At 33.3% G+C, this 25,030-nt stretch overlaps 3 protein-coding genes across 8 annotated transcripts; 1 reads left to right on the forward strand and 2 right to left on the reverse strand.

Moving 5' to 3' along the window:
- Positions 1-1,613: 1,613 nt before the first annotated feature.
- LOC108220612 (DNA-directed RNA polymerases IV and V subunit 4) lies at positions 1,614-8,145 on the forward strand. Of its 2 annotated transcripts, none has more exons than XM_017394420.2 (8): positions 1,614-1,809; positions 2,582-2,656; positions 2,864-2,953; positions 3,891-4,002; positions 4,137-4,214; positions 4,946-4,979; positions 5,059-5,127; positions 7,979-8,145. In XM_017394420.2, the coding sequence occupies exons 1-8, from the start codon at positions 1,755-1,757 to the stop codon at positions 8,051-8,053; spliced, it is 588 nt and encodes a 195-aa protein (XP_017249909.1). In that variant the 5' UTR covers positions 1,614-1,754; the 3' UTR covers positions 8,054-8,145. The 2 variants fall into 2 exon arrangements, with proteins under 2 accessions (XP_017249909.1, XP_017249910.1); XM_017394421.2 differs by lacking the exon at positions 1,614-1,809 and adding an exon at positions 2,321-2,473.
- A 5,832-nt stretch (positions 8,146-13,977) lies between these two features.
- Positions 13,978-16,940, reverse strand: LOC108220390 (ethylene-responsive transcription factor RAP2-7). The gene is made up of 9 exons (XM_017394142.2): positions 16,429-16,940; positions 16,075-16,100; positions 15,950-15,980; positions 15,762-15,849; positions 15,525-15,670; positions 15,188-15,279; positions 14,995-15,098; positions 14,756-14,845; positions 13,978-14,607 (listed from the first exon to the last, which is right to left on the reverse strand). Exons 1-9 carry the CDS (start codon positions 16,794-16,796, stop codon positions 14,437-14,439), a joined length of 1,116 nt encoding a protein of 371 aa, XP_017249631.1. The 5' UTR covers positions 16,797-16,940; the 3' UTR covers positions 13,978-14,436.
- A 3,385-nt stretch (positions 16,941-20,325) lies between these two features.
- On the reverse strand, positions 20,326-24,167 carry LOC108219801 (pentatricopeptide repeat-containing protein At3g24000, mitochondrial). Of its 5 annotated transcripts, none has more exons than XR_010292292.1 (4): positions 22,032-24,167; positions 21,611-21,731; positions 21,073-21,505; positions 20,327-20,597 (listed from the first exon to the last, which is right to left on the reverse strand). XR_010292292.1 is itself a non-coding variant. In XM_064094355.1 (1 exon), exon 1 carries the CDS (start codon positions 24,066-24,068, stop codon positions 22,089-22,091), a length of 1,980 nt encoding a protein of 659 aa, XP_063950425.1. In that variant the 5' UTR covers positions 24,069-24,165; the 3' UTR covers positions 21,808-22,088. The 5 variants fall into 5 exon arrangements, 1 of the variants encoding a protein (XP_063950425.1); XR_010292291.1 differs by having other exon boundaries at positions 20,328-20,597; positions 21,073-21,486; XR_010292290.1 differs by having other exon boundaries at positions 20,326-20,597; positions 21,073-21,743.
- Between the last annotated feature and the right edge of the window lie 863 nt (positions 24,168-25,030).

Consider the following 25,030-nt stretch of genomic DNA (forward strand, 5'->3'; position numbering starts at 1 on the left):
CGGATCTCCCAATACACCGTAAAATTCATTTTCAATACAAACACATCGCATAAAACGAGACACATCACACAAAGCGAGACACTCAAACACACAAATAATGACTCAGACAGAAGACAACGAAAAACTCAAATGAGTTTTCCGAATTTTGTGGAACAAAATTCGATTTTATTGAAGAGAAAACATACAAAGAGGATTATTGATTGAGAATTGAAAAGAAGAGAAGATGTGTTGTGTGAATGGAGAACGGACGGCTGGAGAATTGAGCTGGGAGGGAGGGAGATAGATAGGGATGGATAGAAGGGGTGGAGAAGGAGATGGAGCGGCCTGAGTCTCATGAGAGGGAGAATTGGCGCCGAAGTATTATTAAAATACTACTGTACAAGAGTACAAGAAGTTTTTAGGGCAGCGTATTTTCAAATTTGTAAGTTGTTATGTGAATAATGATTTTTTTTTGAAAAAGGAAAATAATTCAATAATGAAAAGCCATACGGCATCTACATATATAATCGAAATTGAACAAACGCAGAATAATATCGCCGTTGAATCCTTCCTTCTTCGGTAGGCAACCAAGCGATTTTTTGAAGAGATATATACATGCTGTAATACTCTCATTGTTGTTTTGAGCAATCGACCATAAATGCATCACCATACAAACCTTTATCATTGAATCATCATCATGAAAATCCAGCAGATCTGTAATCCCGGACATGATAGAACACACAAAACCCAAACAAAAATCAAACTCTCACAGAAGGAGAGACCAAACAAAACCCAAATAAATTGGGAACTTATTGAAGAAAACAAGAGATTAACTAATAGTAAGAAAAGAAGACAATATTGGGGCTTTCCACCGGTGAAATCCGATGGAAGCCCCTCGGATAAAAAGACGGCGGCTACTTCAAGGTGAGAGAAATTTAGGGTTTTGTGACGTCCTCCATAGTTTGTGAACAGAACAAACAAGTTCGAATATACATCTTTTACAAACTTTTTACCTTTTATTTTTCTTCATTCTCAAATCATTTTTTAGTTTTATTTACATAAATACAGTATTTTTTTGGTTCTCGGTTGGACATGCAAACTAGATTGGAATGGATCCACGAAAAATCTAGGGGACTGAATTCTATATATGAAAATACTATATTTTTGATATTTGTTTTTAAATTTACATAAAAGGTAATATCATATTAAAAATAAAAAATAAAAATAAAAGATATATATACCAAATAATTGGTTCACGTAGTCTATGTCAAACTCTTTTCGATCTAATCAAATTTTGTTTATACACCGATACCATATTTATTTTTGAAGAATTATAATTTTTTAAATTAATGCATTATTTATCTTATTCATAAAATTATAGTTTCATGAGTTCATATCTGATCATTATTTTAATTTATTTAATTGAGATTATAATATTGAGAAAAGGAGAAGAAAGTATTATAATCTCATATAAATGTATCAGAAAGATGATTGCAATACAAATATTTTACTTTATAACTTTTAATTTTGAAAAGTTAATAAAATGTTTCGAAAATAAGTAAAAAAAAAAATTTTGAACGTGTTTCAGCTTTTTCACACCATCGGTCAAAAGAAGCAGAAGAACGAAACGGGCACAATACCTCCAAAATATTTGGGAACACAAGGGTTTTCTAGTGAGCCCTGAATAATCAATCTGGGGTTTTAATTAGAAAGCGGGGCTTAAATCCAGAGAGAGAGAGAGAGAGAGAGATTTTACGCATCAAAGGGGAAGCTGAATGGGTGATAAAGCAGGAGGAAAAGGGGGTGCTAAATCAGCTCTCAAAACCCCATGTAACTCCCCCTCTCCCCACTTAATTTTATCATTACATGCAATTCCCTTTTATATACACTCTTTATTTTATCTTTTTCGTATTTGATGTCATCTCACTTTCTCATGTTGATTACTCTTGCTCTCTGTATTTTCCCTCGTGTAGTAGCTATATAAACACTGCATTTTGCCCTCTACTTCATTTTTATGGGTTTTTTTTGTAGGCTTCATTTTTATTGACCCTTTTTAAGATTTTAGATCAACTTAAAAATATTTTTAATATACACGGAGAAATGATTGCATTGACATCTTGGTAACAAGCTGCGCTGCTAGCCCGTAGTAATTTTGTGCATGAGTTATTGGGCTCTTCTTGCTAGGAAATCAATGTGTAATAAGCAGACAGAATATGCGGTGATGAGTGTGTACAGGGAGAATTCGCGACCAATCCATTCGTAAAAGTAGCCTATATTTTGTCGTTACCTACCCAGACTTTTTTGCTACTATGATTAGGAAAAATAATAATTACCTGTTCTATTCATTGTTTTCGGTGCTAATTGGTAGTAGTAAAACAGCCTGCACTGTGTTTCTAGAAAATTGTTATATGTCAAATGAGAAGATGTTATATGTTAAAAGAAAGCGGTTAGAATAGATACCCATGGTGTTTAATGTAAAAGAGGCTAGATTTTTGTAATTAATTTGAACTAGAGCTGCTTATTGTCTACTTTATCATCTGATTATTGTAGTTTATTAAGATTTTAAGAACTTTTTTTTGACTTAATTTTCTTTTTACATCAGTGTCTTCAGGTTTTGAGCTGAACAACGGTTCAACAAAATCTAGGAAAGGAATGAATGTTCAGTTTGAATTTGAAGGTTCGACCTCATCAATTTTTCTCTTTTTTCTAGAATTTTTTTCCTGATTTATCTTCTCTATTGACTCTTTTTATTGTTTAAAGCAGCCTCAAACTTTTAAATCTGTTTTCAATCAATAACTTACATTTAAATCTTAGATTATAGCTCTTAATTTGTTGTCATTAAAGATATTTATCAATGCGCTTTGTCTTTTTTTTTTCTTTCTAGATCGTGGGGGAAAGAGAGATAAGGCTGCAAATGGTGGTAAGAACCCAGTGAAGAAACCAACACCTCCTTTGCAGCTTAGAGTTGAGCAGGGTAAATTCATTGTTTTTGTTGGTATCTTGATGTTAATATGACCGGTGATGGTATGATGGAAAGTAACTCTGTAAGTTGAAACTAGACCAATATTTCATAACAGGATTCTATTATACTAGTAATACTACTGTCAAGAAATGGGATACAGTCAAAAAGTATGCGCATAATCTTTGACGGTAATTACTCCTATATATTTATTTGTTTTTTTTGGATAAGTATTAGTATCTAGTTTGCTTGTACATGGAACAATGAAAGATGTAATTATCAACCATACAGTGCAAGTTGTTCATAATTTGCAATGGAAATGATCAGAAGCTTCATACATTAGAAGCATAAATGCATGTTTGTAGAGGGACCAAGCTATAGTAAAAAATATGATACTGCCACATCTATCCTGTAAAGTTCAGTCTATATTGTTAAATTTTAGGAACAAAGCACTGAAGGATAGAAAAAGAAAGGGGAGGGGTTCACAGAGAAAAAAATGCATAAACCCCCCCCCCCCCCCCCCCAACCCAAAACACCCCATCTCCCTACACACAACCTGTACGTAGAGCCAAGATTCAACGGGAAGAAAAAGCAACATAAAACAATGTACATGTTCCAACAGAGTCCGGCCTAGCGCTTTGTGTTCACTTCCATGATAATGTGATGCTCAGAACATATTCCCCGTGAGGTAGAATGATACCTTAAAAATATAGATGTCCGATACTAGCAGGTTAACTTTTGATCTAAATTAGATTATAGCAGCAGTTAATCTTTTTTTCCTGCTATCTTCAGGAGTTACATCTGCACGTCCTCTTTTCCCTCATACAGATGTATCAATTGCAGACTTGGTCTTATGTGATCTCTATAAAATGTTTTTGGCCAGACACTCAAGTATTATATGTAAAATACGATGTATTCTTCTTTATTGAAATATATGTTTATGTCTAAGCAGAGCTCCCGGAGAATGTTACATGTCTGATGGACTGTGAAGCTGCCCAAGTTTTAGAAGGGATTCAAGAGCAGATGGTTGTGCTCTCTGAAGATCCAGCTATTAAAATCCCAGCGTAAGGCATAGTTCAAAATTAACTAGCCCTTTTAAAGAACTGCTGTTCCCCTTTATAATATCACATATTATACTATGTCATCCTTTATGTTCGATAGCAATCCACTTATGTCTTAAAGAGTTGTACTGTTTCAGTTCATTTGACAAGGGACTGCAGCGTGCCAAGAGAGGCAATAATTATACAAGTTTACAGTCTGTTCAAGAAGTACTTCAGTATCCTTTGAATATTTTAATATAACGTATCTATCTCCTTTTGTTTCATCTGTTTGCAATAAATAATTAAAAAATAGCCTCAGTTATCTTGTCTTGTAACTGGTTGCATATGGTTAAAGAGGTTGACATATGTATTATGATGTTTCAAAACTACTATCAGAGGACAATTGTCATTGTTCTTTATCAATAAGTTTCCCTAAAATGCCTCCTTTACTCCATGAGGCACCCATGCAGGTTTTATGCCACAAAAATACATATAGTAGAATACAAATAAAGGGTTAGTGAGTGCTGCTTTTATAAAAACCTCAATTAAGAAACACTTCTCCCTCATTATGCACAATTTGAAAGCAGCCAAGAGTCATCCATCTGAATGCCTTAAAGAAGTACATGATTTCCAAATTTTATATAAATGGAAAGCACTTGGTCCTTCCCTTGCATGCAGGTATGGTTTTCGCAATCTGACTCTGACTTTAATATGGCCTTGTCGTTCAATGGGACTGTTTATTGCTTCGTCAACGGGAGTGTTTCTTGCCTTGTTTATATACAAGAACATAATATATCAAAGTTTTTTTTTATCATTTCAGAAGGCATACATGACATTTTTAAAGATTGGAGGTAGTATATATATAGCTCATGTTCATGATTAAACTGTCAAAGAGCCTCTCTTACCCTATATACACCGGTATCTAATATCATAGCAATCTTTTGTTGATCCATTAACTCAAGTTCAGAAATCTGAAGAAACACGGTGTTGCTGATAGTGAAGTATGAGCCTCAAATCTTACTTGATGAGTTTATTCATGACCTATGTAATGGATTCTAACATCAATCATTCTGATTGCAGTTATGCTTGATTGCCAATATTCACCCAGAATCTGCTGATGAGGTCTTTTCTCTTGTTCCATCCTTGAAGGTATGCACTTCCATCTTTCAGGCCAAGTATTTTTTTTGGATAAGCTCAATTGTAGGAATTAAAACTCTCACACGCACAATGCCTCCACCAGGCTTTGAACCCTCGCCTTCCACTAAACTATTAATTAAATCTTACAACCTATGACCGGTCAAGTTGTGTATCATGTTAGTCCTGATAAACCAGTAATGGAGACCCAAGTTGAGTACCGTCTTACTTTCCTGTGACTCATTTGCTTAGATCTAGGATAGGAAATGTTTGACGAATTCAAATTTTAGTTGTATGATTGTTAAAAGTGATATATGTTGCAGTAAAGCTCTCATAACTGTAATTTCCAGTAAATACAAAAGACCTCCAGGGATGGAACTTTGAGGTGTCCTAATCTAATAATATGTTATCCGCCTTCAGCTTTCGCAGTTACTTACCAGTTTTCCTATCATATTATGAAGGCTAAAATTAACTACAGTGGTTAGATTATTTCCTTCTGTATACAGGACTATTCTCATTAATCATTACCAATTGCTTTTATTTTGCTAAATAATCATCACCAACTAAATTAACTGAAGTATATGTATTACTAATAGTATCCCAATAATATTTAACAGATTATTGACAAATTATTCATTTGGTTAAATAAAGAGTTTATTCCCTTTTGCACCCTGCTGGTTTTGGCCAAAATCACTTTATTACCTATACTTTTTATAATTGCACTATGCATCCCTTTACTATTTTTGGCGCATCAGTTTGCACCTTTCCGTTAAAAGACACAGGGGTAGTTTGGGCAATATATAAAAATTAATTATAGATAGATCTTTATTTATTTTTTTTGACCCTTTAAACGATATTTTTTGAAAATTCTTAAAGAATGAAAGTTGTAGACAACAAAAAGATCCTTTTAAAACAATAAAATTCAAAATTATTGAAATCTTTTTTGTAATTTTTTACTAGATTACAAAAATTAGAGATCTTATAAAAATTCGTAATAAATTCAATTAATTTCAGATTTTAATAATTTTTGATGATTCAGAAACCCTTTCAATTACCTATAACTTTCGTTCATGTTGTCTCCTCATATTATGTTTTGAAATATTTTTGAAATAATAAAATGTATTTACAACTCATGTTTTTAGTTTAAAATTCAATTTTTCAAAAATATTTCGAAACATGATATGAGGAAACAACATGAACGAAAGTTATAGACGATTGAAAGTGTTTTCCGAATCATCAAATATCATCGAAATCCGAAATTAATTGAATTTATCACGAATTCTTACAAGATCTCTAATTTTTGTAATCTAGTAAAAAATTACAAAAAAGATTTCAATAATTTTGAATTTTATTGTTTTAAAAGGATCTTTTCGTTCTCTACAACTTTTGTTCTTTAAGAATTTTCAAAAAATATCGTTTAGAGGGTCAAAAAAATTAAATTAAAATCTATCTATAATTAATTTTTAAATATTGTCCAAACTACCCTTGTGTGTTTTAACGGACAGGGTGCAAAGTGCCGCGCCAAAAATAGTAAAAGGATGCATAGTGCAATTATAGAAAGCATAGGTAATAAAGTGATTTTGGCCAAAACCAGCGGGATGCAAAAGGGAATAAACTCTTAAATAAATCATTGTATTTAATTTCCCCATCACTTCCCGAGTAATATATTGAATCTGCTGGTAGCTTTATGTAGCTTGCACTGCTGTCACTGTATAAATCCCTGAAGTTACTGCGTGAATGTTTAAAGTCTAGTTTTACATGGCCAAACTGTTTAGGGTCCTGTACCCTGACAAGTGATTGTCAGGGAACGTTTATTTAACATACTGTGTCTCAGCCGTTGGATCGACGATCCAACGGCTGAGACAAAAGATTTTTTTTTTTAGTATCCGCTGTTTTTTATCGCGGACACTATGTCTTCCGCGTTTTTTCACGCGGACACATCTTACATTCCGCACAAAATAAGCGCGGAAGGTCCATCTTTCCGTGTTATGCTGCATTATTTGGCACTTTGCTGGTTTTGTTGGTGCTTTCTTCTCTCTTACAAGTCAGTCCCTTTATCTCTGCCTCTCTCTCAAACATAAATCTTCGATCTTTTCCGATTCATCGCCCATGATTTCTGGCATTTCCTTTCTTTCTTGATTTTCCGCACATGGGTTCTCGAGTTTTTGGCTTATTTTTGTTTCTTATCTCTGCTTTTTTGCCCTCTCTCTCACACATAAATCTTCAATCTTTCCGATTCATCGCTCATGATTTCTGATATTTCCTCTCTTGATTTTCCACACATGGGTTCTTAATTTCTTGACTTATTTTTGTTTCTGTGCAATGATTGTGTGTGTTTTGGTCTTGTATGAAATGGGGTTTGTTTGGTTTTGTGTTGCTTTGATCGTGGCTCGTTGATGTTGTTTGGTAGTTTGGGCTTGTTTCTTGATCTGGGTTTGGATCTGTTTGGAGTTAAAGTTTAGTTCCGTGCTTATTTTGTGCGGAAGGTAGGATGTGTCCGCGTAACAAAACGCGGAAAGAAAGAGTATCCGCGGTTATTTTCCGCGGACACTTAAATACCAGGATGTAGGATGTAGGATGTAGGATGTAGGATGTAGGATGTTAAATACCAGAAGTTAGTTTTCATATAATGTGTTTGGATGTATCTGCAGTTCCTTAGGCTATGGATATTTCAGTATCTTTGTACATACTATACACGGTTTCCTCTGGTTTATTACAGGATTAAAGCGTTTTGTTGTAGTCAATGACTGCATAATCAGAAATGTTAAAGTGATTATGTGATGCAAGTTGTGTAGGATTATCTAGTTTGATCCTCATTTATAAGAGAACCAAGTGCTTTTGGTTTATTGTTGTTTTTTTTAATCAGGGAAAGAAAAACAAGCTGCTGGAGCCCCTCAATTCTGCATTGGATGAATTATCAAAAATAGAATGTTCAGCATAACATGTAATCGTAATTCCCTAATTATGGCTGTCTTGATGTAGACCTGAATAGTTGTCCTTGGTTTTGTAAGTAATCGCTTTAATCAACATTCATCCATATTCCGTTCGAAGCAGGTCTGACTTTCTTGGGCGACCGGTCAAAGTAAACTGTTTCTATCGTTATGGCATTTAGCTAAGTCAGTTGTGTCATGGAATTGTCACGGGGAAGGGTAGCACTCCATAGCATACCCTCTTATATGGAGTTACTTGGCACACCATTATAAATATACACATATTATATAGGCATTTGCTCAAATACAAACCAAATCTCGCCTACAAACTAAAAACCAGACGCGCAATCACTAAAACAAGCGGCGCAATCACTAAATAATAAACTTACATCAGGACACGGAACTACTAAAACAGATCGATTAATCACTAAATAATAAACTCACATTATACCAGAAAACCTGGATCCCCACCAGCCCCCACCCCCACTCCATGGTTCAAAATCACCATCACCACGAGGACTCCGACCATCACCATGAGCCCCATCACCACCATTCTCGTCCTTTCAACTCTTCAAACACGAATTTATACATTTTAAATCATAATTTTTAATGAATCAATTAATGCCCCTCTATTTGTAATAAATTGACGAGTTCGGTGGTAGTCGGAACCTATGATGGTGGCTGGGAATCGGTGGTGGTGGCGTTGATTGGAAGTTGATGTGTATATACGTATGAATCTGGTATTGGGTGTGTGTAATATTTAGTGAATAATCTGGTGTTTTTAGTGATTCCGTGTCTTGTTGGGTCTGGTTTTTAGTTTGTAGGTGAGAATTGGTTTGTAGTAGAGTAAGACCCTATATTATATATTCTATTATATTTTTTATGAAATTTAATTGCAAATTTTGATTATTAAACCGAAAACGAAGTTATACCATTTATTTATTCCAAAGATCATCTAAAATTATGCAATATCTAAACATGATTCTATAACAGAATAATAATCATCCAGAATTATTCTGTTGTAGAATCAGTTTCGAAAATATACTTTTTTTTTTTATCAAATTATAAGTGTTAAATTACTTAAAATAGATATATTTTATAGTATTCTATATTAGAATCACATTTTATATGTATTTTATAACAGCATTTATAATAAAATTGATAATTTATAGTGGCGCACTATGTAACTCCATATAAGGAGTCCCTCTCTCGAATGTTTGACCTAGTTATATTTCTGTAAGAAGTTTTAGTAAATCTGTATCTTGTATTTTTCTAAATCAGAAAGATCCACTTTAAATATGTGTGAATGAATATGAACATACAAAGAGCATGTTTATCTCTCTTTTTTAGCGGACTTATTTCAGGAAAATTTTCATACAGTATTTATTCAATAATTTTTAATAATAAGTATGACACATATTTAATATTTTTATTTGTATAAGTAAGTTATTTATTTCCAGAAAAAATACATATTTACATACTATTTTCAAAAATAATTGATATATTTCAGGGAAATAAGATAAATAAAACGGAATTAAACAAACAGTGCTGCCTTAATTTTATACACAATAGCTTATACCGTAAGCGCTGGTTATTATTCTATCAAGTTTGACATTTGACACTTCATCACTTAGTTGTCTCTTTCTCCCTCCACAACCGCCATATCATATGCATGCAGCAATTACAGAAGCATTGTCATCATACCAACTCAAGTACTCAGCTTTCTAATCTTTTTGTGTGCGGCGTTTATTACATTCCACGGTCGGCCGCTCAATCTCATAGACATGGTCTATGTAAGTCGATTTCGATCTAAAGCAGAAAAAAGTTTGATTCCTCAATTTCTTGACGATTGGAGTGGGTGGCCAGAAAATGGGTGGAAAAAATCGGATCAGTCATGTCTCGGTTATTCATTGTGTTGACATTATATCAAATTGATCGGAGATGCGACGAGGCAATATCCCTACAACATATTAACAGGTGTGATCTTTCCAAAACATAAAATTACATGATTATAATAATTTTTGATTTATAATATATATTATTGTGGTGCTGTTTATATTCCATTTTTTTCATGGTTAGGGTTCATTTTTTTCATGATTAGGTATAATTGTGTGCTTGAATCTATGATGTTATGGGTTGTTTTGTATCCTACTTTGTCCATTTTTTAAATATATTTTTTTATCATAATTAGAGGAAATTGAATTTGTGGTATCAATCTTATAGTGCATGATTAATTAGATCTTATTTGTTATTTATCCTTATTTTGATTCTTAGTTTCTCGTTAGTGTTCTTGACAAATGTTTGCGGTTCTTGGGCGATGGCGGTGGAGATAATGTAGCGGTGACTCAATTAGTGCGCGTAGATTATTCTGATCATTTAATTTTATTGCATGATTTCGTTTTAATTTTGTAATTTTGAATATTGTTTGTTTTAAATAGAAGTAAGTGTAGGCCTTAATTTTAGTTACTTTTTAAATGATAAGTTGACTATTTTTAAATTTGTTTATCTTTGGTATTTGACTTTCCTCTACGTGCTTAAATTTGAATTCTTGTGTTTTAATTAGGTGATTAATTGATAAACTCTTTATTGCTGATTATTGTGCCTGAATCCCATAATTCATGGGGGCTATATATGGGGCTATATATATTCTATATGATTTTATTCTCATATTTAATTATATTTTGCACTGATTTGGATATTTATTTAATATATTTTCATGTTTTATTGTAGGAAATAAAGAATTCCAAGTTGAGAAGGATTTGGAGATAAATTAGCTATTTTGGAGCTAATTTCTACTAAAATTCGGATTTATTGGGTTCAACCCGATTTGTGCACTGTTTGGGCCATATCTTGAGTTCCGGGTGTCGGAATTGGACGATCTTACAGCCCACGCGAAGCCCTTGAGATTTTCTTTAATTTAGAAGTGGCCCAGCAAGAAAAGTCCAACTGGAAAAGCCCGAAAACTGGACAGAACAGAATGCTACGAATTTTGAGACTAAATCCTACTTGGTTTTGGAATTTTATTTGTATACTAGCCTTTAAACCCGTGCAAAGCACGGGCGGGTATATGATTCGGAATTTATTAATTATAATTTAATTCTTAACACCATTTTATTAGTATTTTAGTATTAATGAATTGGATTTTAGTTAAATTATATTAAGCAACTCGTTATATCTTCTAACGGAAATTTAGCTTTCACAATTTATTATCTATCTATAAATATTTTTCTGTATTAATATGTGACAGTTTATTATTCAATTTAAATCAAATTTTTTATATTTCATATATCTTCATATGTTACGTAATGGCTCGTGTTTGTAATGAAATAGAATACGTAAGTGTTAAATTTCGAGTAGAATACGTTATAATTAAAAAGTAGCGTCTTTAATTATTTATATGTACTTTAGACAGAAGATATTCAAAATTGTATATTTATAATTAGTTATACGTTTATTTATAAGTAATTTTTAATATTAATATATGTTATTAACAATAGTTTCACCTTTTTGTTAACTAATTATAAATTATATTTAAAAAGATATTAATATACATAAGGACTGTTTTTAGTATATGAAACTGTTTAATAGATATCTACTTGTAGACTTTTAGTTTTAGAGGAGAGTACCAAACCAAAATTTTGTACGACTACAAATTATACCTATGTTGGCTTATTATAGTATAGTATAGATTAGTTTTAAATATTAAAAGACTTTATATTATTAGAGATAGTTGTTAGTTTTATCAATACTAGCCTTTAGCCCGTGCGAAGCACGGGCGGAGATATGTAGTTCTTAATTTATTATTTATAATTTAAATTTTAACATCATTTTATTAGTATTTTAATATTAATAAATTGAATTTAATTAAATTATATTATTCAACTGACTATATTTTCTCTCGATTACTTGAAAATTGACAAACCCTAACAAATATATATATATATATATCATATATATATATATATATATATAATACATTTAATTCGAATTTAGTACATGTAGATTTAAAAATCAAAAAAATCAAAAAATTCATATCTTTTCCAAACATAGACGATCTTGTAATACATTTGAAAGATTCAGTAATCTAATCAATCGAATTTCAACATAATTCTGCAATCTTGATTTTTTTTGACAACAGAAACTTTTAAGATTAGAATTAGAAAGAGTTATGTAATGTGTGGTGTTTATATTGATATAGAACACGTTAAAATTAAAAAGAGTTATATAAAATTTTTTGTTATAAAAAGATATTCAAAATTATTATTTATAATTTTATTTATAACATCATTATAATTTTTTAATGAAATATTCTATGATAAGTTATTGTTTGGAGTGTTTTTAGTATTTGAAACTGTTTAACAATGTAAGACTAATAGACTCCACATTTGTAGACTTGTAGTACCAAAAGGAGAGTACCAAACCAAAAAAAATAACTTAAACATAGGACTACAAATTATACCCATGTTGGCTTATTATAGTATAGTATAGATATACTATTAGATTAGAATTAGGGTTAGTGACTTATGAGGAGGCCGTGACTTCCATGGATGTGACAACAATGGAGGTTAAGGGTTTTAATCTATAGTTTTCTTCTCTACTCTTATTAGTTTATTATGTTTCTTTATTGTCCTAGTTGTTTTACTTGTTTAGTTATTATTGAGTAGTGCGTTCTAGGGCTTAAGGGGAAGCCATGTTTGCACTATGATATTGGCATGATTTTATAGTGATTTGTTTGATTGGTTAATTCTAATTGATATGTTTAAATATTGATTTGTGTAATCGGCCGATATCATGAATTGATTCTATGCGAATAGGAGTATGATCGAGAGATATACTACTAGAGGCACACATACAATTAGCAGAATTGAATTTGAGTGCGAGAGCATCATTGGATTTCTGAAAGCGTTAATACTCGAGAGTGATTAACCTTGCTTTAATTACCTGATTAATCGAATTACTAAAAGTGATTATTTGTGTAAGCATGTTTCGAGAGTGTTGATACTTGAGAGAGATTAACAAACTCTAGTTGCATGACCGCTTTAATTGCTTTAGCTTAGAGCCAATCATTGTATGAGCATGGTGGACCTGATTGCCCTAGACTTTAATATATTATTTTAGTGTCTTTTTAGTTAGTGTAATTTAGTTATTTAAAATATATTTAATAATCGTTTTGTTCTGGAAACAATTGAATATAACTGAATAAAATTGATAGCATCTGTCTCCTTGAGGATACAACCCGCATTTGCCAGTCTGCACTACGATAGACACCGTGCGCTTGCGGTTAGTTATAAAATAACACATCACTTAATGAGGTATTATTGCAACATTAATGGTTGATTTGTTGATTGGTGTATACCAAATTTGTATAGTTCAAGTTTGTTTTGTATTTGAGTGGATATATCTTAGTTATGGTTTCAATTTTCAGTTATATTTTTCTATTTATATTTAAAATATTTATTGATAGCAATAGTCAGTTGTATTCTGTTGGATTTAAATTTTATAAGGTATCTAACCAAAGAGATTTCACTATCTCTTTGGTGTAGATTTTTTTATGATTTGTTTCGCATTAGTTTTATTTTACTTTCCTTATTCTTTATATTCATATTTTTTGAATGAGTTTGTTGGCTTTCCTCTTTCGTTTTTCGATAGTTTTTATTATTATTCTATTGTGTGTGTGAACTTATTATGTTCTATTTTTTTGTATTTTATTTTTTCAGGATACGCAAGTAGAAGAAAAAATGATAGTGAGACCTCCTATGGGTGTTTTCTTATCGAACATTAAAGCTTTATTGTCTAAGTGTTCCCGGTCATCTCTGCATGTCCGAGGATTAGATGGTAAACTTTCTTGAACGAAAGGAACTCCTGACAGCTGCTATTGTATTCTGATACAATTTATTATACGTGAAAGTATCTTGTGACAAAAAAAAAAAAAATATACACAATAAAGGTTAAATATTTTGGAAGAGTAACACAAACGGTTTAAAATGCATAAACTACACCATCATTCCTGCAAAAAAAGATGAGGTGCCGAGGCAGTAGGATCATACAGTTTTTGTACGAGATGGTCAGCTAATCCAAGGCTTGGCATTTCAGGCTGAAGACAATCTCGAATAATGAGAAGTTACAAGTAGAGATCTTCACTCTTCAGCAATAAGCATATGTTTGCTCAAACTTATCTTTTACAAGAGTGATATTCACACAAAATGGACAATGAAACAATTCTCAAAGATCTTGGTTGTTTCACCATCTAGCTGTCTTGGTTAGCTAATCATTGAAGAAATATAAGCACGCTATGGCCTTCCCGAAGAAGTTAATTTGCTTCTGTTTTTCTGGCGTGGTATAAGGTAATCTCGATGAATTGTGTTGGCAAAACCGAGTTTCTTGATTTGATTGTTCAGCGATAGGAGGGAGGCTGAAATGTCCGGGAAGTACAAGGGAATCCTGATGATGCTGCTGTAGAAAACAATGGCAAGGTGTCGACGACTTGCCTGTTTGCTTGCCATACCCTGTTGGAGTTTCCTCGTGATGGAACAACTTGGACTTCCATTTCCTTATATGATGTTACCTGTTGACAAAAAGTTATGCTCGCTGTTTATGATCATTGATGATATATTGATGTATGAGGTTTGGTCATATTAGAAATACAGGAGGTATTGAAATCACAAAAATAAGCCAACAGATATTGCGTTCATAGTTTCAAATTCAAACTCCACCTCATAGTTTGGTGCCAAGCCGGGATGATTGCCAGGCCAGGAAGAAAAGTAGTAGGGACTTTTTCTACCAGCAGGAGCATATCTCTCATCCTATGAAATACAAGAAAGATAGATAAGGGGCATAAGCTTAACCATTATACTGAACTTGTTAATCTACATAGACAATGACATGGAAAGAGAGGGTTCGTCATGATCACCCAAAGCTCAAATGTCCACAGAGGTAAAAGAACCATATCTACCTTGCTTCCTTTTACACCAGACAAGTGAGAGGCTGCATCATGGCTATGGGAGGGAGGAGAAATCCAGAGGTTGAGGTCCAGATTATGGTGTGTCTCAGCAGAATCTGCTAACATAATTCAGGTTTAGATTGTAGAACATTCTTTTACAGAAACATAACATAAATAGAAAAATTTAACTTCTAATTTACTGTACCTAGATTTTTGTTTGCCAGGCTAACATTGTTGTGACAAGTCCTGGGCACAAACTTCGTCTCTGCTACAGGTCCATCACCTTTATTAGAATCCCTGGATCAGATGTTGGAATATTAGATACATAGAACAAGCTAAAAATTCAGTCAGATGCAGTATGAACATATGATGGCAAGATGTTTTGTACAGTTGCAGCTCCTATTTGGTTAACGATCTAATCCAATATATACATATATGATATACCTGCAAACAGGCATTGTAATCCTCTACACAACAATAAAAGGAAGAGGCAACAAGAATACGAAACAGATGGTTATATTTTTAGTTGCAGCGAATCTTACTTCTTCCCCAGAAAGTTATCCAGTTGAGTTCCCCATTGAACATTATTATGCAAAGTTACCCCTCTGTATTTTGAGCTACTTCGAGATAATACACTACTCTGACGACGAATTATGTGAACAAATTCTTCTTTCGTCAAGTCCTTGGTCTACAACAGAAATTTTCATCAATAATTTACACAATTGAAATTAATGACAAATAAAAAATCTAAAAGAAGTTGGAGCAATCTCAATCCACACCTGTTTAAGATCATCTTCATAGTCACTTGCAGTAAAATTGATATCAGCATCTGGCCCCCGGAACTTGACAGCAGCACGATCATAAGCCCTACATCAACAAATTCAAATTAGCCAAACCGAGAGCAAAACTACAGCAACTGAAACATAGTAATTGAGATCAGAAACTAGATGATCGAAAAAACTCAAACCTAGCAGCGGCATGAGCAGTATCGAATCCACCTAAAACAATTGAGGCAAACAATAGACCATCAACATTCCCTCAATAGAAACTAATTGCAGTAAAAATTAATCACATTCTAATCCGAATATTTACCTAAATAAACCTGTCTTCCGCAATCCCTGTAAAACAAAATTCAGAACACACATTCGTAATCAATTCAACAAATATCAGTATAATTTAGCTTGCAAAATATTACTCAGATACCTGATGTATATTTAATTATTTATTGTACATTTCTACTTATAGATAAAAATTCAAATTTAGAAGTTCTGTATATAGCTCATTATCATCATCAACTACCTATATATTGGCAGTCGACTATAAAAAGATTATATGTACGGTAAAACCTCGATAAATAAATTAATAATCTCGATAAATTAATTCATAGGAGTATTTTATATCACGAAATAACAGAAACGAATATTTTTACTCTCGATAAAATAATACCAGATATGAGATTCCCAGCGACCAGTTCTGCGATAAAACGTAACACCACGAAACTGAGAGCTCCGAGACCTCGGTCCTCTCCGGCTCTTCTTCGCCTTCATCAACGGCGGCGTGGCCGACATTATCGCCTTCTCATCCACCAAACCTCCCGTATAAGCACCGGCTCGCGGCACCGATAAGTTCAGCCACTGCGACTCCGCCTCGGTTCCGTGACTCGTCTTCTCGGCCTCGAGTCCACTCACCGGAAAGAGCTGCCTCGTTATCAGAGCATTATCGGCGGGAATAGCCGGAGATCCGTTGACTACGGAGGAGATAGAAGTGTCGGAGGATGAAGTTTGAGCTGTATCGTTGATATTCAGATCCAACATCTTTAGATGAAGAAAACACAGAGCTGTGAGAGAGTGGGGATGGGAAAGATGTGATTGGGAGAGGAGAGGGAGAGAGAGAGATTACATGTGATTGGGAGAGAGTTGAGGAGAGTATCTAAAAAGTAGAGTGGTTTGATATTACAGGAGTTGGTTGCTTGCTTTGTTTATATTCCCAGCTTCATTATAATATTTCCATTTCTGTGTGTGTAATGTAAGTATAGTTAAACGTAGATATGACTTACTTCTGCTTCAAGACAAATGCTGCGGGTCTTGTCAAGGACAGCTCATAATAATGCACCACATCCCACTAACATTTCTATATCTCTCACCGGTCAAAGATATTTCCACTGCTCTTTCTCTAACTTTTTATCTCGTATCGCCCGGAAAATTTGTACTTTTTTTTTTCTCTATCATATTAATAGGGTTATAAAATATACTCCCTATGTACCAAAAAACATTTCCTGTTTTGACTTTTTGCACTGTTTATTGTAAGCAATTGACTACTAATTTATACATAATTTATAAGATAAAATATAATCATGAGTGATCTTGTTTGATTCGTATTTATGAGTACTTTAATACAGTAAAATTTTTATATTTAATACTAATACGAAATTAAAAATATTAAAGATAAGAAATGTGTGTTGGCAAACGCGCACATGATTAACAGAAAAAGTATTAAGAGACGGAGGGAGTACTAGTTGTTAATTAATTTTTAAAAAACTTTTATGAACATAAAATAACTGATACATACATACTACTCACGGAGACGAGAGATTATTATACAAAAAGCTTCTTTGGTTTTTGATTTTGTGATCCAGTTATGAATTAATATTTTAATGAATATATACGCACTTGTAATACATGTTGCGGTTTGACATATTATAATTTTATTAATTATTATATAAAATTATACTATGACACGTTATTTATAATTATGATAGCTGTTAAACCTTTTGAGATAATTTGAAATAATTAGTTCAATATAAAAAGAACTAGAATTATTATCATACTTGATTTTTACAAATGAATCTCATATATATATAATATATTTCTTAATATATATTATTATCGTATTGACATTTTAGTTTATATTTTTATTGTCACATATTTAAAATTATACTCGTATTTCTGTCTAAAAATAATAATTTTTAAATATATAAATCGCATAACTCATATCAAATCACATACTATGTGTTATATAGCATTATATTATAAATATTACGATTTGAAAGATTGACCAAATCACATACCTTAATTGAGCCGGGACAATCCTGAAGAGATCTAATTTTATCATATCCAAACACAATTTTTAACAATGATTTTATCAAACAAGATCTCCTATATATATTATTGTATGTAGTACCCAGGTCCAACTTCATCGTATAATTTTTATCGTTAAAATCAGTGTTACAGAAATCGAGAATCGGACCTAATCGGTTGACCGATTCAGGGATTAATCGGAAATCGGGGATTAATCCGAAGGATTAATCGATGTGAAAATCGGATTTATTTTAATATTAAAATATTATTTAACATTTAGTTATTATAATATTAGCTATTTAGTAACTAATATATTTATTATATTCATAAATTTTATAATTACTCATATTTAAAGTAATATAGTATTTTAATTCTAATAATTTATCATATATACTTCAATTAAGAAATATATATAAGGATTAATCGGATTTCAAAATTCAGATCGGTGGCCGATCATGCAGGGGATTAATCGGTTAAATCGGGAATTTTTAGAACAGCGGTTAAAATAAGTTATCACAAACGATGATAAAGCTGATTAATCGTATAATAATAATACAAGAAAACTCCTCGTATTAATTAATTCCAGCCCAGACACACCAAGATTTAGTACTGGTATTTCTATATAATCTGCTACAGCCAGCCTTTGACCTGAAGGCAGCGAATGAGAGAGCGACAAGTGGACAGACAAATCACAGCACGGAGATATTGTAGCTAGAAGTAGATAAGGTACTCGTGTGGGAAGAAGGGATATAGGAAAAACATAGTAAGCTCCCACTTGCCTCTTTTAATCATGTGACCACGTTGTTGTAGTTCTATATATGTACAGCCTACACACATCCTACTGCAGCCCTCCAACGTCGTACACATGATCTTATTCATGTGTCTCTCTCCATCTCTTTCAATCAGTGGCTGGGATTGCTCCTCCCGCCTTTCTTTTCACTTCCTTTTTCATACACTCCTCACTCACAAGTCAGAAGAAGTTCTCACCACCTCCTAAATCAAACTTTTCCTGTTCCCTAATCCCCATGTTATTTACGTCGGGATAATAATCATGCGGCAATATTATAATCCCACCAAAACAGAGAAGTATTACAATATAATTAAACAATGATTATCTAAAATACTGGCAATAACAAAATTAATTGAAATATATCTAAATGGGGCCAGGTCCCTCTCGCATATGTATGACAGGGACCTCTTAATCAACACACTTTTCATGATTATCAGATGAATATTCAGCAACGTAGGATTATATCAAAATTTTAATATATCCAGCGCTTTTTAATTGTTGGACGGGATTAAATAAACCCCCTAGCGGTTAAAAAGCGTAAGACAGACAGTGTTGTAAAAAGCGCATTAAGCGGACACCTAAGCGGAATCGGCCTTAAAACGCTTCGATTTTGAACTAAGCGAGTGATTAAGCGTTTTTGAAGATTAAGCGGATTATTAAGCGGATTAAGCGGTCAAAATGATGTTGCCTTGCAAATTTTTTTATTTTAAAATATTAATTTTTTTATATTATAACAATAATTATATTAAAATATTCAAAATATATATTTTATTACAAATATTTTTAATTTAAATTCTTACCACAACATAATATTATTTTTGAATATATTAATATTATAACTAAATATTTAATTATATATAATTAATCCGCTTATTGACCCGCTTTAAATTCCGCTTAAGTGTCCGCTTTACCGCTTAAGTGCTAGAAGGTCCTTTCACCGCTTAGAACCGATTTACGCTTTTCACAACATTGAAGACAGGTCCGTCCCGCACTTAAAAAACACTAAACATATGTTATATTGTTATAATCTTACCTGCTGAATATTCATATAACGGTTAACGAGTTGTAGGCTAGTTAAACAATATCCATTCCCCGCTACCCTATCTAAATTGATTCCCTATATATTCAAAATAATGTTTGATTATTAAAAATAGAAGATGGGCTGTGTAATATACAGTCATACAGTATTTAGTAAAATAAGAAGGTTGAAGGCAGTGGGAGATGATGCGGGGGAGTGGAGATGCTTTTATGATACATGTAAATAATAATAATGATAATAATTGTTATGATTATTATATTTCTGAAATAGAGGAAGTAGTTTGAACTTTGATCTCTTCTTAAACTGTTTTCTCATGTAATATAAAGCAGTTAACTATCTAAAATTTACACAAAAACACTTACTAAAATTATATTATATTGTTTAACTAATTTAAGAAGAAAAATTTGATTTACTAACAGAATATATGTGATTTTGTTACAAATTGTCTTTACAGAAATATAATGATGAGAAAACATCACACGTGAGTGAGATATTTACCTATTTTTGGGGCCAATAATAATAACAATAGTGGGAAACATAGTCATGGAATATATTAATATTATAATCATAAGTGATAAAGTATGTATAATAATGAATTAATGATTAGTTGGATGATGAATGAATGGTAGTAGTTGCCAAGACACCTAGCCGGGAATGAGCTTTGTCTTGTGCTGGGAGACGTGGTTTCATCCTATTCTTTCCTTTTTCCCTATAATAAAAACATTAAATTAAACACAATTCCTTTAAAAAAAAATTAAATTAAACACAATTGAAAATCAGGTGTTTGTAGTGTAGATTGTGTAAAACAGGAACCATGTTTAACGTTTTCATGTTTTTGTAAATAGACTTACCCTGTATTACCTGTGCAATATACTTTTCTTATATTAAGAAAAATGCAGGAGTATATACTTTTCTGAAATTAGCAAAAATAATCAAATAAGAAATAAAATTAACTAAAATAAAAGAATCATTTCCTTGCTAAGGATTCACTTGGGTATGTTATAAGTTCATAGCTACAGAAACAAACACATCCTTTTCATCCAATTAATAGAGGCCCTCAAGCCTCGACCAGAATAAAACTTGTGCTATATACAAGAGTCAACGGCTATTTTAAAAGAATTTTTCAAACCAATGATACACAGCTTTTAATTTTAATAGACAACAGACCAGAGAGGAATAAATACCAGAGGTGGTTGAGGAGATCCAACTGCTTCAAAAGGGACATATTTGGTTGCCAGTGGCCTCTAGGAAGGACGCCTGGCTCAGCAGTGGCAGAACCAAGTTTCAATTGTTGTTCGAAGGTCAGTCGAGGCTGGAGCACCCCGCCGCTGATACCACCAGTGTCGAGCATTTCATAAGTGGACTACAACTACTTAACACAGAGAGTGACTTTTAGATAGGAAAAACAGACTTCTACCGTTGTTCTTCCCAAACTTGTCAACAAGCTACATTCAAAGACAGTGAAGGATCATTGACTTCAGCCAATGTACAATATCTTTCTTCAGTCTCTCCCATGAATAAATTCTTCCAGTCCCAATTCAAGCTCCAAAGTTTGAATAGCAAATTCAAAAGAATAAGACAACATTCCACCGTGACAGCTATCAGCGTAGAATAAATCTTGCGATCAGTTGATTACAGCTAAAATCGGTCAGGCTAAATAGAAACATAAATATTTTGTAACGGACAGAAGGAAGATAAAGAATCTTATATGCAAATACTCACCAAAACATTGGTTAACATATATTGTATATCCACATATACATTGAGGATCCAAATTATTCTGATAGGGTAGTCGTAGATCGCTGGAAAGCTGCTCTCACTACAGTAGCGATTCACCTATAAACTGAAAGAAAATCTGTCCTTTGTTGATCAAATAAGATATACCATATTCTTATACTTGGTAAAATTTTCTCTCAAAATAATATTAACCAATGAGGATTCATTTAACATTTCAGCTATCCCCACTTCATCATGGCTAACTAGCTCATCTATACATCTATACCTTTGTTTGTACATCGCACTTCAGCATTTCTTTATATATACGATGCTTCCAAATGATTCAAGTTTCATATTTGAGAAAGAATTAAAGATGTGCCTCTATCGAGGACCAAACGAACAAAATTTTAACAAGTGAGTCACTTACAACTGTTGGCAAGCTGTCATTCTGTTTCTCTGACAACTGGATATCAGGTGCCAATAGCTACCAATAGTCACCACAGGAACACGAACCATCACGGAAATGGTGGAAACGATTAGTGTCTCTCAGTATGATTTCTCTATCCACCAACTTCGATACAAATTTGAATGCTGAATGGCAATCACCGCACACTCTAATGTTCTTTTTAATCCGAATGGCAGATCCATCAGGAGTGTTAAGTAGTGCAAATGCTAGCGCCAACTTCTCGCTATGGTATTGCAATTTGGCCTCACGCTCTTGCTGGTCCACGAACAAAAGGACATGACTCGGGTCTGGTACATACCCAATTTTCTTAATTTCAAAAGTAATCTTTTCCCACATCTTGAAGACTTCTTCTCTTTGTGGGTGGGTATCATCATTTGCCACGAACATATGGACAGCATTCTCAATCTCTACCCAACTACAGGCAGGTTCTTTCTTAACCCCCCTCTCTCTCATTGCTTTTCTTGCTTTAGCAGCTTCTTTCCATCTGCCAGCAGAGGCGTAGATATTGTACAGGATTATATGAGGTCCTGAATCGTTGGGATCAAGCTTAAAAACTTGTTCAGCAGCATAAGCACCCAACTCAGCATTCTTATGCATCCTACAGGCCCCAAGTAGTGCTTTCCAGACTGCTGCCTCTGGTTTGATTGGCATATGTTCTATAACCATTACAGCACGATCAAAGTCACCTGCGCGGCCAATTAGATCAACAACAGTCACATAGTGAGAGGTGTCTGGTTCAATGTCGTACTTCTTCATCAAATTAAAGTAATGCTCCCCCTGCTCCAGAAGACCAGCATGGCTGCAAGCAGTGAGAAGACAAAGGAAAGTAATAGCATTAGGTTTGATTCCAATTTTAAGCATTTTCTCGAAGTATCTAATAGTGTCACTTCCGCGCCCATGCTGTGCACATGCAGTTAGCAGAGAATTCCAAGAAACAACGTCCCGTTTCACTAGTCTATCAAAAACTTTTATAGCATCCATAATACTACCCGATTTTGCATACATATCAAGAAGCGTGTTGCCAACAAAAGCAACAGGCTTTAACCCCGACTTTATCATATGTCCATGAACCCACTTACCCTGTTCAAAAGCTCCGATGCTCGCACACGCACTAAAAACACTAGAATAAGTAAAATGTGTCGCCCTAAAATCTTCCTTCTGCATCTGCTTAAAAACCCGAAGTGCATCCTCCCCCTCTCCTCTCCTCGCATGCCCCGCAATCAAAGCATTCCACGAAACATCATTCTTACTCGACAACCCACGAAACACCCCTCCCCCCTCTTCCATCAACCCACACCTCACATACATATCAACAAGTGCACTCCCCACATACACATTCCCATCACACCCATACTTCAAACAAAACCCATGAATCTGCCTCCCTTCTTTCCCACTCCCCATCCCCCCAGCAGCCTTAAGCAAACTCGAAAACGTAAATTGGTTCGGCTCCAACCCCACTCTCAACAACCCCAAAAACAATCCCAACGCCTCCTCATACCTCTCATGCTGCGAAAACCCCGTGATCAACGCAGTCCAGGACACAACATCTCTCACCGGCATTTCATCAAACACCTTCCGCGCGTCCTCCAAACACCCACATTTCGCATACATATTCACCACAGAATTCAACACCACCTGATAATCCCTAAACCTCGACCTCAACAAATGCTGATGCACGTCTTTCCCCTCTCTAATCCTCCCCAATTTAGCACTCTCATTCAATAACTTATTATAAAGACTCGCCTCTAACTGAATCGACCCAGAATCAATTAGCTCAAGAATCCTAAGCCCACCATTCTGGGTCTTGTGTAAAAGATCTTTATCTCGAATTACACATGAAGAATCAAGATTTGATTCTTGTTCTTCATTTTCTGATGAATATGCATTGGCTAAATGAGCAGCTGAAGCTGTGAAAAATCTTGAAGCCAATGGAAAAAGTGACTGAGCATTGTGTAATATGGGATTGATATGTGTTTGTCCTTGTTTGTATATATTCATGCGGGCAAGAAGAGACTCAGCCGAGGTGACACTGTTAGCAGTTAGCACCACCTCAAATCCACGAGTATTTATATTTCGGTCAGGTGGTTTATATAACAGTATTCGAGAATCATCAATATATATATATAAAGGAGGATGCGGGCGTCTCTAGAATTGTTCGATTCAGTCTTCTGATTTTTCTTGAATTTCGGATAAAAAATATAATTATAATTCGAAAATTCATGTTTAAGAATTCTAAAGGTACAATTCTTTTTCTATTGAGTTCCAAAAATAATACAATTCTTCTTCTTATTTAGGAATCATAAAAGTAATACAATTCTTATTGTTAATTATATATTAATATATGAATTATTAAAATCTTAAAGTCCTAAACAAATGTTTATACTAATTATAATATTTTTTATTAATGATATGTTTAACGGAAACATGACTCAAAATAATTTTTATGCAATTATAATATTAATTCGTATTAAAATTTATAAAAAAAATATTCTTAATTAGTATTGTGTTTGAGGGGAGGGCGGCCCAAATTAATTTTTATCTAAATAATAAAAAAATTATTAGTATTATGTTTGACGGGAAAACGGTTAAAACAATTTTTTACCTAAGTTATAATGTATTTTTTTTTATTAAAACGGGATCATGACTTAAATTAATTTTTATCCAATTATATCTTTAACTTTATCATAATTATAATAATTTTTTATTTGTATTGTATTTGACGGTAGGGCGACTAAAACTAATTTTTTATTAGTATTGTGTCTGATAGGAGGGCCACTTAAACAAATTTTTATACTAATCACAAATTTTTATACTAATCATAATATTTTTTATTAGTGATATGTTTAACCGGAACATGACTCAAAATAATTTTTATGCCATTATAATATTAATTCGTATCAGAATTTTTACAGAATTTATAACGCCGCCGCAAGGCGTCTCTAGAATTGTTCGATTCAGTC

Source organism: Daucus carota, chromosome 5, assembly GCF_001625215.2.
Source record: "Daucus carota subsp. sativus chromosome 5, DH1 v3.0, whole genome shotgun sequence".
Taxonomy (NCBI): domain Eukaryota; kingdom Viridiplantae; phylum Streptophyta; class Magnoliopsida; order Apiales; family Apiaceae; genus Daucus; species Daucus carota.

Excerpts from the sequence above, each read along its gene's own strand:
- LOC108219801 (XM_064094355.1), bottom strand. The coding sequence starts at position 24,068 with ATGAATATATACAAACAAGGACAAACACATATCAATCCCATATTACAC.
- LOC108220390 (XM_017394142.2), bottom strand. The coding sequence starts at position 16,796 with ATGTTGGATCTGAATATCAACGATACAGCTCAAACTTCATCCTCCGAC. Across the intron at positions 15,099-15,187 it reads CCTGGCAAACAAAAATCTAG|ATTCTGCTGAGACACACCAT; the intron begins GTACAGTAAATT and ends TTATGTTAGCAG. Across the intron at positions 14,608-14,755 it reads GCTTGGCACCAAACTATGAG|GTAACATCATATAAGGAAAT; the intron begins GTGGAGTTTGAA and ends TTTTGTCAACAG.
- LOC108220612 (XM_017394420.2), top strand. The coding sequence starts at position 1,755 with ATGGGTGATAAAGCAGGAGGAAAAGGGGGTGCTAAATCAGCTCTCAAA. Across the intron at positions 2,954-3,890 it reads GCAGCTTAGAGTTGAGCAGG|AGCTCCCGGAGAATGTTACA; the intron begins GTAAATTCATTG and ends ATGTCTAAGCAG. Across the intron at positions 4,003-4,136 it reads CCAGCTATTAAAATCCCAGC|TTCATTTGACAAGGGACTGC; the intron begins GTAAGGCATAGT and ends GTACTGTTTCAG.